This window comes from Aptenodytes forsteri, unplaced genomic scaffold (assembly GCF_000699145.1).
Source record: "Aptenodytes forsteri isolate BGI_AS27 unplaced genomic scaffold, ASM69914v1 Scaffold193, whole genome shotgun sequence".
In the NCBI taxonomy this organism is placed as follows: Eukaryota; Metazoa; Chordata; class Aves; order Sphenisciformes; family Spheniscidae; genus Aptenodytes; species Aptenodytes forsteri.
Window position 1 is genome coordinate 16757062 of NW_008795405.1, and position 12963 is coordinate 16770024.

General features: G+C 40.2%; 1 protein-coding gene across 3 annotated transcripts in view; it reads right to left on the reverse strand.

The window, feature by feature from the left end:
- Positions 1-306: 306 nt before the first annotated feature.
- The window catches only part of CDC42BPB (CDC42 binding protein kinase beta), a 73581-nt gene continuing 60924 nt past the window's right edge, over positions 307-12963 (reverse strand). The window contains exons 30-38 of one of the 3 annotated variants that reach the window (XM_019472497.1): positions 9689-10285; positions 6970-7067; positions 6774-6858; positions 5724-5844; positions 5516-5633; positions 4543-4581; positions 4303-4411; positions 4142-4212; positions 307-2066 (exon numbers count right to left, since the gene is read on the reverse strand). In XM_019472497.1, the coding sequence (XP_019328042.1) occupies positions 1935-2066; positions 4142-4212; positions 4303-4411; positions 4543-4581; positions 5516-5633; positions 5724-5844; positions 6774-6858; positions 6970-7067; positions 9689-10285 (1370 nt within the window). In that variant the 3' untranslated portion in view covers positions 307-1934. The remainder of the gene's footprint in view (positions 2067-4141; positions 4213-4302; positions 4412-4542; positions 4582-5515; positions 5634-5723; positions 5845-6773; positions 6859-6969; positions 7068-9688; positions 10286-12963) is intronic. The other 2 variants (XM_019472498.1, XM_019472499.1) reach the window with 2 other exon arrangements.

The following is a 12963-nucleotide window of genomic DNA, read 5'->3' on the forward strand; positions in this document are numbered from 1 at the left end:
GGAAATAGTCATATAAATCATTTAAAAATGAATTAATAGGGCCAGTGACTCGATGAAATGACAACTCTAACACAAACCAAGGGCACAGAATTTCAACACTGTATTCCACCAAAAGGACTTCCATCGCTCCTGAACATGCATTTACATGCAGAAACACATACCTTTCGCGTAGCATTCAGGTACGGAGCTTCCAAGTATCTTTCAGTTTATGTAAAACGTCCATGTGAACAAAATGAATTTACCATGAAACTAAAGCAAATGACATGTGAAAACAGTCTACCACTGACAAGACAGACAACTATAAACTTTAAAACCTCCCTCTTCTGCTTTATTGACAGGTAAATTGTTCAAAAATGTTCTCACAATTCAATAATTACAAAGACTTAGACTTACATTAAAAAAGTAAAAACCAGAAAACCCCCAAAGCAGTAGTGTCCAGCTCTAACTGAGCCCCTTTATCAAGAATCTGAGAAAAAGAGCAAGTACTGTCGAACACTTAACGTAACAGGATTAAATGTTGACTAGAACACTCAATTTAAACTAAAGATAAGTGCACGTCCTATACAGTGTTTCAGAAAAGAACATTAGCCATTGGTATATCATCAGCCCATTTAAACCAAATTTTAAATAAGTGACATCCAACTGTCATAAAATTGGCACAGAAGGCACACTAGTGTGACAATGACAAACTGGATATGCCAGCCACTGAATTAATTACAAGCTTTTAATGAAACATGGTCACAAATCTTTGATTACTAAATGTATAATACATGGAAGCATGAGATTAAATATACACGCAAAACATCACCACTGCACGTGGGCCATAGCAAAATATACAGGAGTGTGTTGTGCATTTTTCTACATGATCAATACTTGATTAATAATCATGGGGTCTTCATGCAGGTGAGGATACAATTAATGAGAAAAGCAGCACCCCCAGTTACACATCCTTCACGTTCCACTTTGGTAACCAATAAAATAGACTGATGTTTTAGTGCGATATAGTCCCTTAGATCAAGCAGACTTCGAGGGCAATGCGTCCACGAGAAGGCTTGCTAGCTAAACAATGTAGTGTGTCCTTCCACCAAAAAACCCAGGAGAAACAACTTCTCAGAAGGAGATAAGCAGGAACTAGGAGTAAAATTTTTTTCACAGCAGTAATTACCAGTATTTTAAAAGTCCTGACTAATGACTGATTGGTGAGGACTAAAAAGCAGGGTATGGGTAAAAGATAACTGGCAGTAGTCCTATATACAAGACTAAAAAGTTGGTAGAAAGATAGAAAGACAGTTATGCAGCTGTATATGTAACGGCTAAATGAATTAAAAGGCCACAAAACTATAACCAACTTTTATTTGACTTCCTGGTGATTCTATTGATGTTGGAAATGACCTACAGCTTCCTAGCATTCTCCTTAAGATTTAGGAAACAAACCGTTATGGGAAAAAGGGAGAAGTGTATTCATTTGAGGATGCAACTAGACCCGCTCGCATTTCCTATTTAAAGGTCCAAATTGTGTCTAAAAGGATTTCCTGCTAATGAGACATTACATCATTCTATAGAAAAATAATATTCCTGATATTGTAGCAACATTATCAGTATCTCTCTCTATTTCTTTTTCAGCATAAGAATAAGACTATTTACTGGTGGCCTTAAATGCTCCTATGCAATAAAACTGTGTCACAGCTGTGCAGAAAGGAATCAACCGTAACTGAGCAGTGAACAATTCTGCATAAAAAGCTCGATTGCTATTTAGTAAAGAATTTTCTTCATTTCAATAGTTTGTATCTACAATCTGGATATATAATCATTCTTGTACAACACTAGAGATTCAGTGTCAGTCTTGGCACTAGCATCTGAGACAGCTTTGCCCTGCTCTTGAATACTCCATGGTGTAGTGGATGATCGAAGCCAGAATGGTGAGAGCGGTGGTGTTATGCGTCGCAGGTTGACTGGTCCAGTCCATCTAGTGTAAGCTGATTCCTATGAGGAGAGTTGGGACTTGGGGGACCACTTGGATTTGAGCTGTTGGATGGAGTAGAGTGTTTGGTGGAGTCTGAATCAGGCTGTTAACAAGAAACATTAAAAAAAAAAATTACACTTACTTAAAATCAATTCTTTACACTCAGAAGCTTTCAAAGGCACTCAAAAATTAGGGTGAGCCACACCTACGAAGCAGTGTGTATTAGATTCATTTCATAGCTAAAAATTCATGCAAATACTTCCATTATTGTCAATAGGCTGTAGTGCAGTCCTGAAGGTGACCTTCTGACATAACAGGAATTATAGCAAAGTACGTGGAAATTGCTAAATCCCAGGCTCCTCTCCTTTAGCCGTAGCAAAGCTTTCCTGACGGAACGCATCTATCTGCCCACTGCTGTTCTGGATTTACCAGCCTGTGTTTTTTAAGCAATTTTTATAGTCCAGAAGTAGATTTATCTGCCCATATAAAGACGTAAAGAATTACGGTCAAATCATCTTCGGTTTGGTGAGAAGGAAGGAAACAAGCATACGAACTATTTACAAAACAGCAACAGCGACAAGCATGTGAAGTGCCTGACAAGAGAGTGAAGGTTGCCAAGTATCAGGCTGGAGATCTGGAAACAGAATATACTTACTGGAGACACCCTACATCAATATCTAATAAAGAGAGTCTATCCACAGTTATTTCCCCAGCATTAGATTGGTTGTTGGGTATTTGCATTCACAGACTGGTCTCACTTCAACAGGATGGCTGGCAAGTTTCCCACTATTTTGGTGAGTTACAACTCTGAGCACTGCACACATTCACAGCTAACGAAATGCTGCACAGGAAAAGCTGGTACCATTGCAGCAAGTTATTTTCAAGAAAGGGAATATAAATTTAGCAAATAGATTGAAAGGTAGCATCCTTCAAGAATGCCGTTCACAAGGTTTTGCACAGCTCAAACAATAATAAGATCACCTATAACAAGATTATCCTAACATGATCCAGTTCATGCTGTGATAAAGCCAAAAGCTGTGGGAAAAATAGTGTAACGCCAAAAGGTGGTATTAGAGACGCCTTTTTCAAGTTTCAAACTACTACTTTTGCAATTTAAGAAGTCGTAAGAAATTGTGAGATTTACCAAAAAAGAAAACATTGTAAAAACCTTAGAATCTACCCCTACTTGTGCCTACAAGCAGCAATTATCATTAGAGCATGGAACGTAATGGAATTTGGGAAGGACGCTGCAGAATAACTAAGTCAACAGACATAGTCTGTCATCAGCTCCTTTGAAAATCAAGACAGTTTCAAAAATACCTGTGTTTAGAGATCCCATTTTCACATGCTTTTAATGGCTTACTCAAGGTGACAAAGGAAGTCAGAGCATGGCTGTGATCAGAACTCTGGACAAATGCTTTGACTTAGGGGGTACTAAGGCATCCTGCAAAGGTCTGGCTTCAGGAAAACACCCTTCAAAATCCAGAACATTACATGGACCTGTAGTTGGGTACCAAAAAGCACTAAAAAGATGCAAAGATCTTGATCTAGGAGTTTGCCTCCCAGCGATAATTTCTAACACTTCCCTTGCACAGGCAGTACTTGAGCAAAGCTTGGAAGAAGCTACACCCGTAACAAATCAAGGAAACAAAAATCATACGTCTTCTCTCCTTAGATTCAGGGACACCAGGACATTTTCAGTTTGGTGACTACTGGCACATACTTTGACTCTCACTAAAAGCAGTTTTACGTATTTTAAAATATGATTCCTTCTCAAGTTACATGACAAAAAGTCTTCCTTAAGGCAGCACAGAAAATTACTTAACTAGTTGTATTACTTTGCTATTCTATGCTAATAGCCCAGAGAACATTTTTAGGAGCTTTGAGGACATTTCATCAATTAGTCAAATTTCCCTTGTCTACAAAGCTTAATCCAAGACATAATACTACTTAAAATATCACCATAAAAAGATCTTTTCACAGCTTTGCTTTTGTGCTGGCTTATCGAATTTACAATCATGTATTACAGGCTGGAGAAAACATTTGTGGAAGGAAAACATCTCCATAAAGAACATAGTCTTTATGAAGACGACCTCAGAAATTTAATTTATTGGAAAAAGAAAACAATCTACAGCAACAGGATATTTGTCAGTCTCCATTTAATAAAAGCTACTTTACCTCTTTGTCAAACTCCTGGTCAGGATCGGACATACTTCGGGAAGGCATGGCTCCTCCCACATCACTGCCACCTGTAGAGAAAGAAGCAAAAAAGGCAGGTTTACACCTCTTGTTGAAGCCAAATTACAGCTCAGAACTGACAAGCTTGCTTCCAGCCTTACTTGACGAGGGCCATGAAATATAGGTTTTGTTTCTCTGCTGCTGCTGCTGCCGTGAGAGGTTAGCTGTAGATGGACATGGTTTTTCATCCTGTGCAGCAGGTAGGACACTCTACAGTTGAAATGAAACACCTTGTTAGCCAGCAACAAAAGCTATCCAACTAGGAATTGTTACTCATGAAAACTTTACTGTGCTTTTGAAGCTATTACAACCCAGTGTTGGTAGAAAAACTCTGAACTTACTTGACCACATCCACATATTTTCAGTAACAGACACAAACCCTGAGAAAGACAGAGAAAGAACTAAGCCCCATAGCAGCCACTGGAACCTGTCAGCCAGCAAACCCTCTATGAAGGGGCAGGGACTACACCAACAGCTCTGCTTTCCTTCCTCCTCCTGCTGAAAGGACAAATGCATTACCCTCATCTGGGCTAGCTGAGAAGGACAGAAGAAAGCCTGACTAGCAGCTATAAAATGGAGGGTACAAAACATGGAAGTGTACCTTCGCGCCTTCCTCTTGCGGATTTGACACTAAAGTAGCTCACAAAATGCTGTACTTGTTAAATGCAAAATAAAAAAATAATGCTATAGAGCACTGCAACTTACATGCATTTTAGTTACCTCCACAGCATGAGTTTTTTCCCCCCTTGTTATTGCTCAAGAATTGGCGAAGTGCCACAAGCACACCATTCCAGTTCCTAACAGTTTGTAGCTACTCCTACCCTTGCTAGGGAAGCAGAGGAGGGACAGGAAGAGGAAGAAAGCAGAGGGGAGCCTTGCAGTGAGGAATGGTCACTCTGGAGAAAGATTTCAGCAGAGATAGGGCTCATGTGATAGACGTGCTTAAAGCCTGTTGGAGGTGGTATCAGAGCAGAATGTTGAGAGGATGAGGGGGAAGGAAATTCATTCTGTTATTTTAAGAAGACAAACAAAAAAAAAAGGAAGAAGGAGAGACTGATTATTTACAAAACTACTAACAAGATCCTGGCAGTGATACCTATTTCCTTCAGTGTCTCATTCGTAACTCAGCTAACAGTATTTCCTTGCACAGGATTTAGAAGCATTGCACATAAGGAAGGTTCACCTTTCTCAAAATGATTAGAAGAAGAATTTGGTACAGAGATAATACTTGAACCCTATACAGCTCATCTTCACAGTTTTTCTGAGCAAGAACAAATGCACATATTATCTCCCTCCCTTTTAAATGTATTTTACCAGTGGGAGGTCCATGAGAACCTGCATTCCGTCTCCCGGTCCCATATGAGCCACGTGGTTGAAATTCGTTGGGTTAGAAATCATCTTTGACCTTAGCTCAGGGTCTCTAAGCATTTCCCTAAAAGAACAGAGTGATTTTTGCTATCAGCATTTCCAGTCTCTGCATATCATCGTGTATATTAAATACATACCATGATTAAATTCTTACCGCCTTTGTTGTAATCGCTCTTCCTCGGGAACCTTAAATACAAATCTTCTTTTGCTCCTAGTTCGAAGCATTTGCTTCTTGCTGTTGTCAGATGTTTCTGGTACACTGAGGACAGCTCCTGCTGTAATCATAGAATAGTTTGGGTTGGAAGGGACCTCTAAGGGTCATCTAGTCCAACCCCCCTGCCGTGGGCAGGGACAGCTTCAACTACATCAGGTTGCTCAGAGCCCCGTCCAACCTGACCTGGAATGTTCCCAGGGGTGGGCCATCCCCCACCTCTCTGGGCAACCTGTTCCAGTGTCTCACCACCCTCAGCGTCAAAAATTCCTTCCTTATATCTAGTCTAAATCTACCCCCCTTTAGTTTAAAGCCATTCCCCCTTGTCCTGTCACAACGAGCCCTGCTAAAAAGTTTGCCGCCACCTTTTTTATAAGCCCCCTTTAAGTACTGATAAGCTGCAAGAAGGTCTCCCCGAAGCCTTCTCTTCTCTAGGCTGAACAACCCCAACTCTCTCAGCCTTTCTTCACAGGAGAGGTGTTCCATCCCCCTGATCATTTTTGTGGCCTTCTTCTGGACCCGCTCCAACAGCTCCATGTCTGTCTTATGTTGAGGGCTCCAGAGCTGGACGCAGTACTGCAGGTGGGGTCTCACCAGAGCAGAGCAGAGGGGCAGAATCACCTCCCTCCACCTGCTGGCCACGCTGCTCTTGATGCAGCCCAGGATACAGTTGGCCTTCTGGGCTGCGAGCGCCCATTGCTGGCTCCTGTCCAGCTTTTCATCCACCAGTACCCACAAGTCCTTCTCGGCAGGGCTGCTCTCATTCCCTTCATTCCCCAGCCTGGATTGATACTGGGGGTTGCCCCGACCCAGGGGCAGGACCTTGCACTTGGCCTTGTTAAACCAGTATCACAATGCAATTTCACATACATAGGTACGTGTTGACCCAGACGCATCCAATACAAGTTTCATCTCATGCAAAGGTAACATTGCTTAAAATTACCCAGTTAGCTTCCTATCATTTTCCCATTTCTCCCCTTGCTCAGTACTCACCTGCAAACTTGTTCTTGAAATATATTAGTCTTGGTGGCTCGCAGTTAAGGAGATTCAGCGTGCCGTCCATGTTTAATGGTCTGATCTGTTTTGAGGAAGGAGGCAGAGAATTAACTCAAGCCTAGCATACACCGCGAAGAAACATCTCATTTGGAATTAACCCAATTAAGTTCTATATTCAAAGAAAATTACTTACCCTTCGCAGGCCAATAGTCTGGACCCATTCCATAGTGTTAACATCAAACACATCAACACCATACTCGCTATATACTGTTACGTACAACGAATTGCAACCTGCATAGATTAAAAACAAACAGAAAACCCTAATGTGGTTTCAGTAGTCCAGAACTGACATATATTTCAATAGTTACAAGTTTTCCACTATGTGCAAGATACATTTTAAAACACATTTTCCCAGCCCCACTTTCAAACAGATATTTTTGTGATAATAGATTTGCTAACGACAATTGCCAGCATCATAGAAAGATTTAAATTTGACCCTTTCAGTATTTTTAAACTTCAAATTATGATCTCATGAAATTGCAAAATGGCATCTGAAGTTTTCAGATGCATACAAATTTGCTACTTGGTAGGAACTGAGCAAATAGCTTTTCTACAGATGCAGATTACTTCATTTCGGAAGCAACAAACTAACTATACATCTGCTGTGTGCAGGGGAAAAGAGAGGGCCACCATCTGTGAGGTGGGTCATGAAGTCACAATGTGGATCTGTTCTCAATTTCCTTCCTCTTTTGCTAACAATTATCTAGCTTTAGATATTCATGTATGGGTTGCTTTCATCAGGTTAACAGAAAAATGTCACAATGCTTAAAGCCCACAACCCATTTTCTCTTTTCAACTTTTTTTTTTTTAAAAAAAAGCATAAAAGGCATCAGCAGACAAGTTTATTTTAGGTCAAATGAAAAGCAGAGATCCCTAGAGCTTCATATCAACATGCTTCTGCTCATGTAAAGACTGTGTCCTGATGTATAGAGCAGTTGCTAGAAATTTATGGGATTTAATAGAGAAAAGAGCTGCTTCAATAAACAAAAGGAAAATAACGCAGTAGGACACTAAACAACATCACAGAATCTTCTTGGAAGAACTGAAGTAATGGTTGTGGTGCTATTTTTTAAAACTTGTCCACAGAAAGCCTTGGACAGCTATCATAAATATCTATCCCAGAAGTGATTTATGGTCAAGTATTTATTATATGGGGTCATGGTTGACTTGGATGTCAAGGGAGACCACCCGAGCATCAGACCGAAAAACCTGCTTCTGCCTGGCCAGCTGGTTGCCAAGGCCAGCACTTACCACTCAGAGCTGATGAGTTTGATCAGATCTCAACTGGTTCCCAGAGAGACACGTCAGTGTCTGCACTGGGCTTGCCCACGCTACAGCTTCGAGACCTGCTGGCTCGAAGTCTTTGCACTGCGCCATACTCAAGCGAAGCAGCCCCACAACGCCTACACTGACTCAGCACAGAACCAGCGCATTAAGCTGGTTTAACCGCAACCTAGACAGGCCACCCGAGATAACAGAGCTGACTGTGTTAGCGCAGACCTCGGCCTCTCCTAGCGTGAGGGGACTGAATGCCCTAGAGACAAATTCTCCATTGTATCCTAAAACCTCTCTACAACATGGTCCTTTACCACAGCAGAAACTGCAACAGCAGGAGAACTATTTCCACTTTGATGATCTCCTGATGGGACAGTTAAAAAAAGCCACCATCACCGGTGACAGACACCGGGACTGAAGAGGGAGGACAAGGCTAATGGAAAGGGAAGTAATCCAGTTTCCTGTGGCAGCGGACAAAGTTGCTCTTTCTGCAAAAACAGCCCTAGGCCAACGCCACTCAGGATTGCACATACAAGAATGCTATAAAATAGTTTACAGTAAGAACAGCTTCTAATAATAACAGACAAAACAATTAACTAGCTTGTCTAATTTGCTGAAATGCAAAAAACTGTAAAACTGATAAAGGAAAAGGAAACATTTTAAAGTAAATTTGCAACTACATTGTTTCCTTGGGCCTTTGCTTCAGACTTCTGTATGCAACTAGGTCAGAGTAAAGCAAGCAAACAATTTCAGTTCAAGACAATTAAAATTAAACAAACTGCTATTAGGGCCTAGCCTGATCAAACCAATGAGCACCTAACTGCTCGGTGCACTATTTAAACAAAAAGCTATTTCTTGCTTTCAATCATTCAAAACACTAATTGCTATTTGAGGTCCAAATAGAAATCCTGGTTTTATCATGAACTGCCTTTGACTACCGAATACTGAAAAATGCTCTGCATGTGCTTCCGTCCTAACTAGCTAATAAACCAATGTGCCCGAAAAGAGCAGAGCGGTTGAAAAATTACCCTCCACCTGCCTATATTATTTTTGGAAATTCTCCCCCTTAAAATATAACCAAAAGGAGAAATATTGCAACCAGTTCTGCCAAAAGCAATATTTTTACTTCTTACTTTGTTATCTTTATGAACACTTAAGAGTCGTAGTTACATTTTATCTTCACCTTTCTATTGTACTTTGAGTACAGGACACAGAAGACATCCTACAGACAACTAGACATTTACACTCTCTAGGGGAGCAAAAACCTTTACAAGAATTTCACAGACCGGTAGTCTGGCACTGTCCTGCATCCAGGACTAGTCTCCGCTCCGTAAAAGTTAATTTACATTCCATTATTTTTTCTTCTGTGTCCTGTAACAAGACAGGGCTTCTTTTCTTGCAGTGTCCAGGATCTCAGCCCAGGAGATCGCGAAGTCCAAAACTACCATCAGGAAGAACCGTGTATCCTGTTAACTCATATTGAAAGACAAACCAAAGCGAAATAGAATACAATGCTCATTATTTTTAGACAAGTAAAGCAGCAACAGGGATATGGCAACAGAAAAACATATACATACTACAGGCAACAGGAGTTGCAGGCCACATTAGTTCCTGCATGCGTGACCTTCGACCTTGCGAATCGACGTATACTCCCATATGGCTGAAGCAAAGCAGGTATTCCTCATTACTGAGCTCCACAGCACAAAGGGCATCAAAAGACTGCTGTGAGAGGAAGATAAGCGAGGGGTCATTAGGATTTACCAGGTTTATAGATTGTCCATCTCCCTGGATGGTCAACAGAGAGAACCCAGACTGGTAGCCAACACAGAGCTTGTCCTTGAACACTGTCATCCACTGTACAGTTCCTGGAGCCTGGATTTCACTGAATTTTTTGTGGAAAGGTTTAGTTCTGTGAACTTCATAGCAAAAAACCTGTCGTTTGACAGCCACAAACAAACAAGTCGAAGAACTCTTCTTTAGTGTTCCAGTTGTAATCAGTTGGCAGCCTTTAGTTTCTGCAAGCTTAATGTCAAAGTTTCCTTCTGAGCCATCCAGAGAAGCCCAGGGGTAAAGGTGAACGTGATGGTTCCGACCGCAGATGAGGATGATAATTTTCTCTTTGGGAGCAAGCTCTATCTGGTACACCTTCTTGCAGTCAGCAGCTCGGACTATCACTGCAAAGGAAACAAGAGCTGCCGTAAGTTAAACAAGAAAACCATTGGGCCTGGAAACATTGCAGTGTTACATACTGATGTCTGAAAATGAATCTAAACACAGACATAGATCAGGTAAGAAAGAGCACTTACTACACACATTCAATGCTCCATTATTAGTTCTCAGAACAAACAATGAAACAAAGCATTCCTGTAACTCTCTCTATGGATATGAAGTCTCGATTCAGCAACACTTTGCAGGGAAACACTACTTAACCTCTGGGATAAATGGAGAAAAAATGTTATGTAATACTATCTGTACTACACTGCAAGATCGTATATCTTCTGAAACTGGTCCCACCTTCAGGAAAAACATCAGCATCTTCAGCAAGTTATGGAGGAAGACCGAATTAGCAGAACACAAAGAGAAATATAACGTATTTAATGCTGATAATTGAGGATACAAAACGCTGTACTGTTGGCAAATGTCTCAGCCAAATACAAAAGCAGTACAGTAAGTGGATGTTAAACACCTATAGGGAAAGGCAAAAAAATGCTGTGCGAGCTGAGGAAAGGGTAAGTAAGAATAGGATTAAGCTGTAGGAAGAGAGGTTTAAGACAGGCACCAGGAAAAGCCTTCTCAGAGTAAAGACCAGTTAGGTAACCTATGGAAGCTGGGGAGTCTTCACTGTTTGAAGGGTTTTTTTAAAATGGGGTTAGAGGCAGCTAATAGGGTTAGGTGGGTATGTTGGCACTTTCAAGAAAGCAGTGAGTATTCATGAGGTACAAAAAGAAGAGACTAAGCAATTCCAAACTAGGAAACATAATACATAATATGCATAAGCCAATTATATTGAAATATAATTTTCATTTTTCTGTTAACCGAATGTTTTCAAAATATTTGTGAATTGTAATAAAAAAAGAAATATTAACTGGAAATTATATGCATTTTTTCAGTAACAGTTGACTAACCTAGCCAAGTTACCAAATTCTGTAAAGTTGTAACAAGACTTTGGCTGTTTAGAATCAAAGCCAAGTGTTTTGTGGCATCCCCTCAATTGCACAAATAGATGATATGTCTGAAGAAATGTTCTATGAAATAACCAGCTTTTGGAACTTTGCCACACAAGTTTTTTTTTCCCTAGCTCCAACTCCAGCTTACAGTTTAGTTTATTTGTCAAGAACTAAGTGATATTCTGACCAAAGACCTTTGATGTAAGCAGCTGGCTATTAATTAACACTGAAAATTACAACTGCTGTAAAATGAAAAAGAGATTACGATTTATAAAAGTGCTATTAACACCCAGGAACTGGTCATAGAAAACTCATACAAAACATCTTTTAACTTAAAACCAAAATTGATAATTCATTTTCACATTTACATATGACACAGTGATGCAGATAATCGTTCCTCTATGAAATGACCTTTCAAATTAAATGTGCAATTTTCTTTTATGCAAGAAGCTGTACTGGAATCTCTGGAATTACTTACATCTAAAGTTATGTTCATATCTAAGTACTTACAGAATCGTGACCACTGGAAGTTTACTCAAAGGAACGGCATTTATTACTGCTAAAAAGAATTTCAAGTATCTGCTATCTCTGTGTATAAAGCAGTTTCTCCTGAAATTGGGCAATGGCTTATTCTAGGCAGGAGGAAGCAGTAACATTCTGCTTTTTGTCTCAGAACTACATCCCTGACTTTGTACTTCATTTTATTTTGAAAGTCAAGTAAGTCTTTAAAAACCTGTATTCACTGCTGTATTTTACATTGAAATGCAGGTTTTAGCATGACCACAATACAAATTTCAAATAGTCACAAACTAAACTGCATTGAAAAAGGAAATTCAAATTCTTCCATTAAGTCAAAATTTAAAGAAGTATCTTCTTTGAAATTTGAACAACAATGACTAAAATTAGTCAAAGGGGTATTTCAGGAGTGTCCCAGGGATTTTTTCCAAAGTTCAAAAAAGGACCCAGGCACCTTTTAATTTTACAAATCTGTATCGCTGACCTCAACATCCTCAACTCCCAGACAGCTAAAGACACCAGAAGAACCTAAGCTCAGAGGTTATAAATATAGGTGAAGAAAGCATTAGGTATTTTGTTAGAAACAATCCTACCAGAGAGCCAAGGCTGTTGGCTCTTATACCACAGTAAGTATGGATTTAGAGTATTTTTTAAATTTAGAGTGCCTCAGGAGTTATAAGGAAGGATGGATTTCATGAGGTATGTTTGGTGCTTTTAAAGTCAGAGAGAAAGAAATAACTAATATTTCCTACGGTAACTTGGAAAAGGATAAATAGTAGTAGATCATTGTATTTTAAATCTGTGTTACTTCTTAGAAATATATTACTTAACTACAGAACAGATATGGGGCCCTGGAACTTGAGGGCCAGGCAAATAAGGATGTAGATGAAGGTCCATCCAGGGAGTTGCCTAGGGTGAGGCAGTCAGCCTCAGACATTACAACTGCCTCTGCTAAGAAAAAAAGGAGGGTAATTGTCATAGGCGATTCCCTTCTGAGGGGAACAGATGGCCCAATATGCCGACCGGACCCATCCCACAGGGAAATCTGCTGCCTCCCTGGGGCCTGGGTCAGAGACATTACTAGGAAACTCCCTGGTCTGATACGGCCTTCCAACTACCACCCGCTGTTGGTTATACAGGCTGGCAGTGATGAGGTTCCAGAGAGAAGT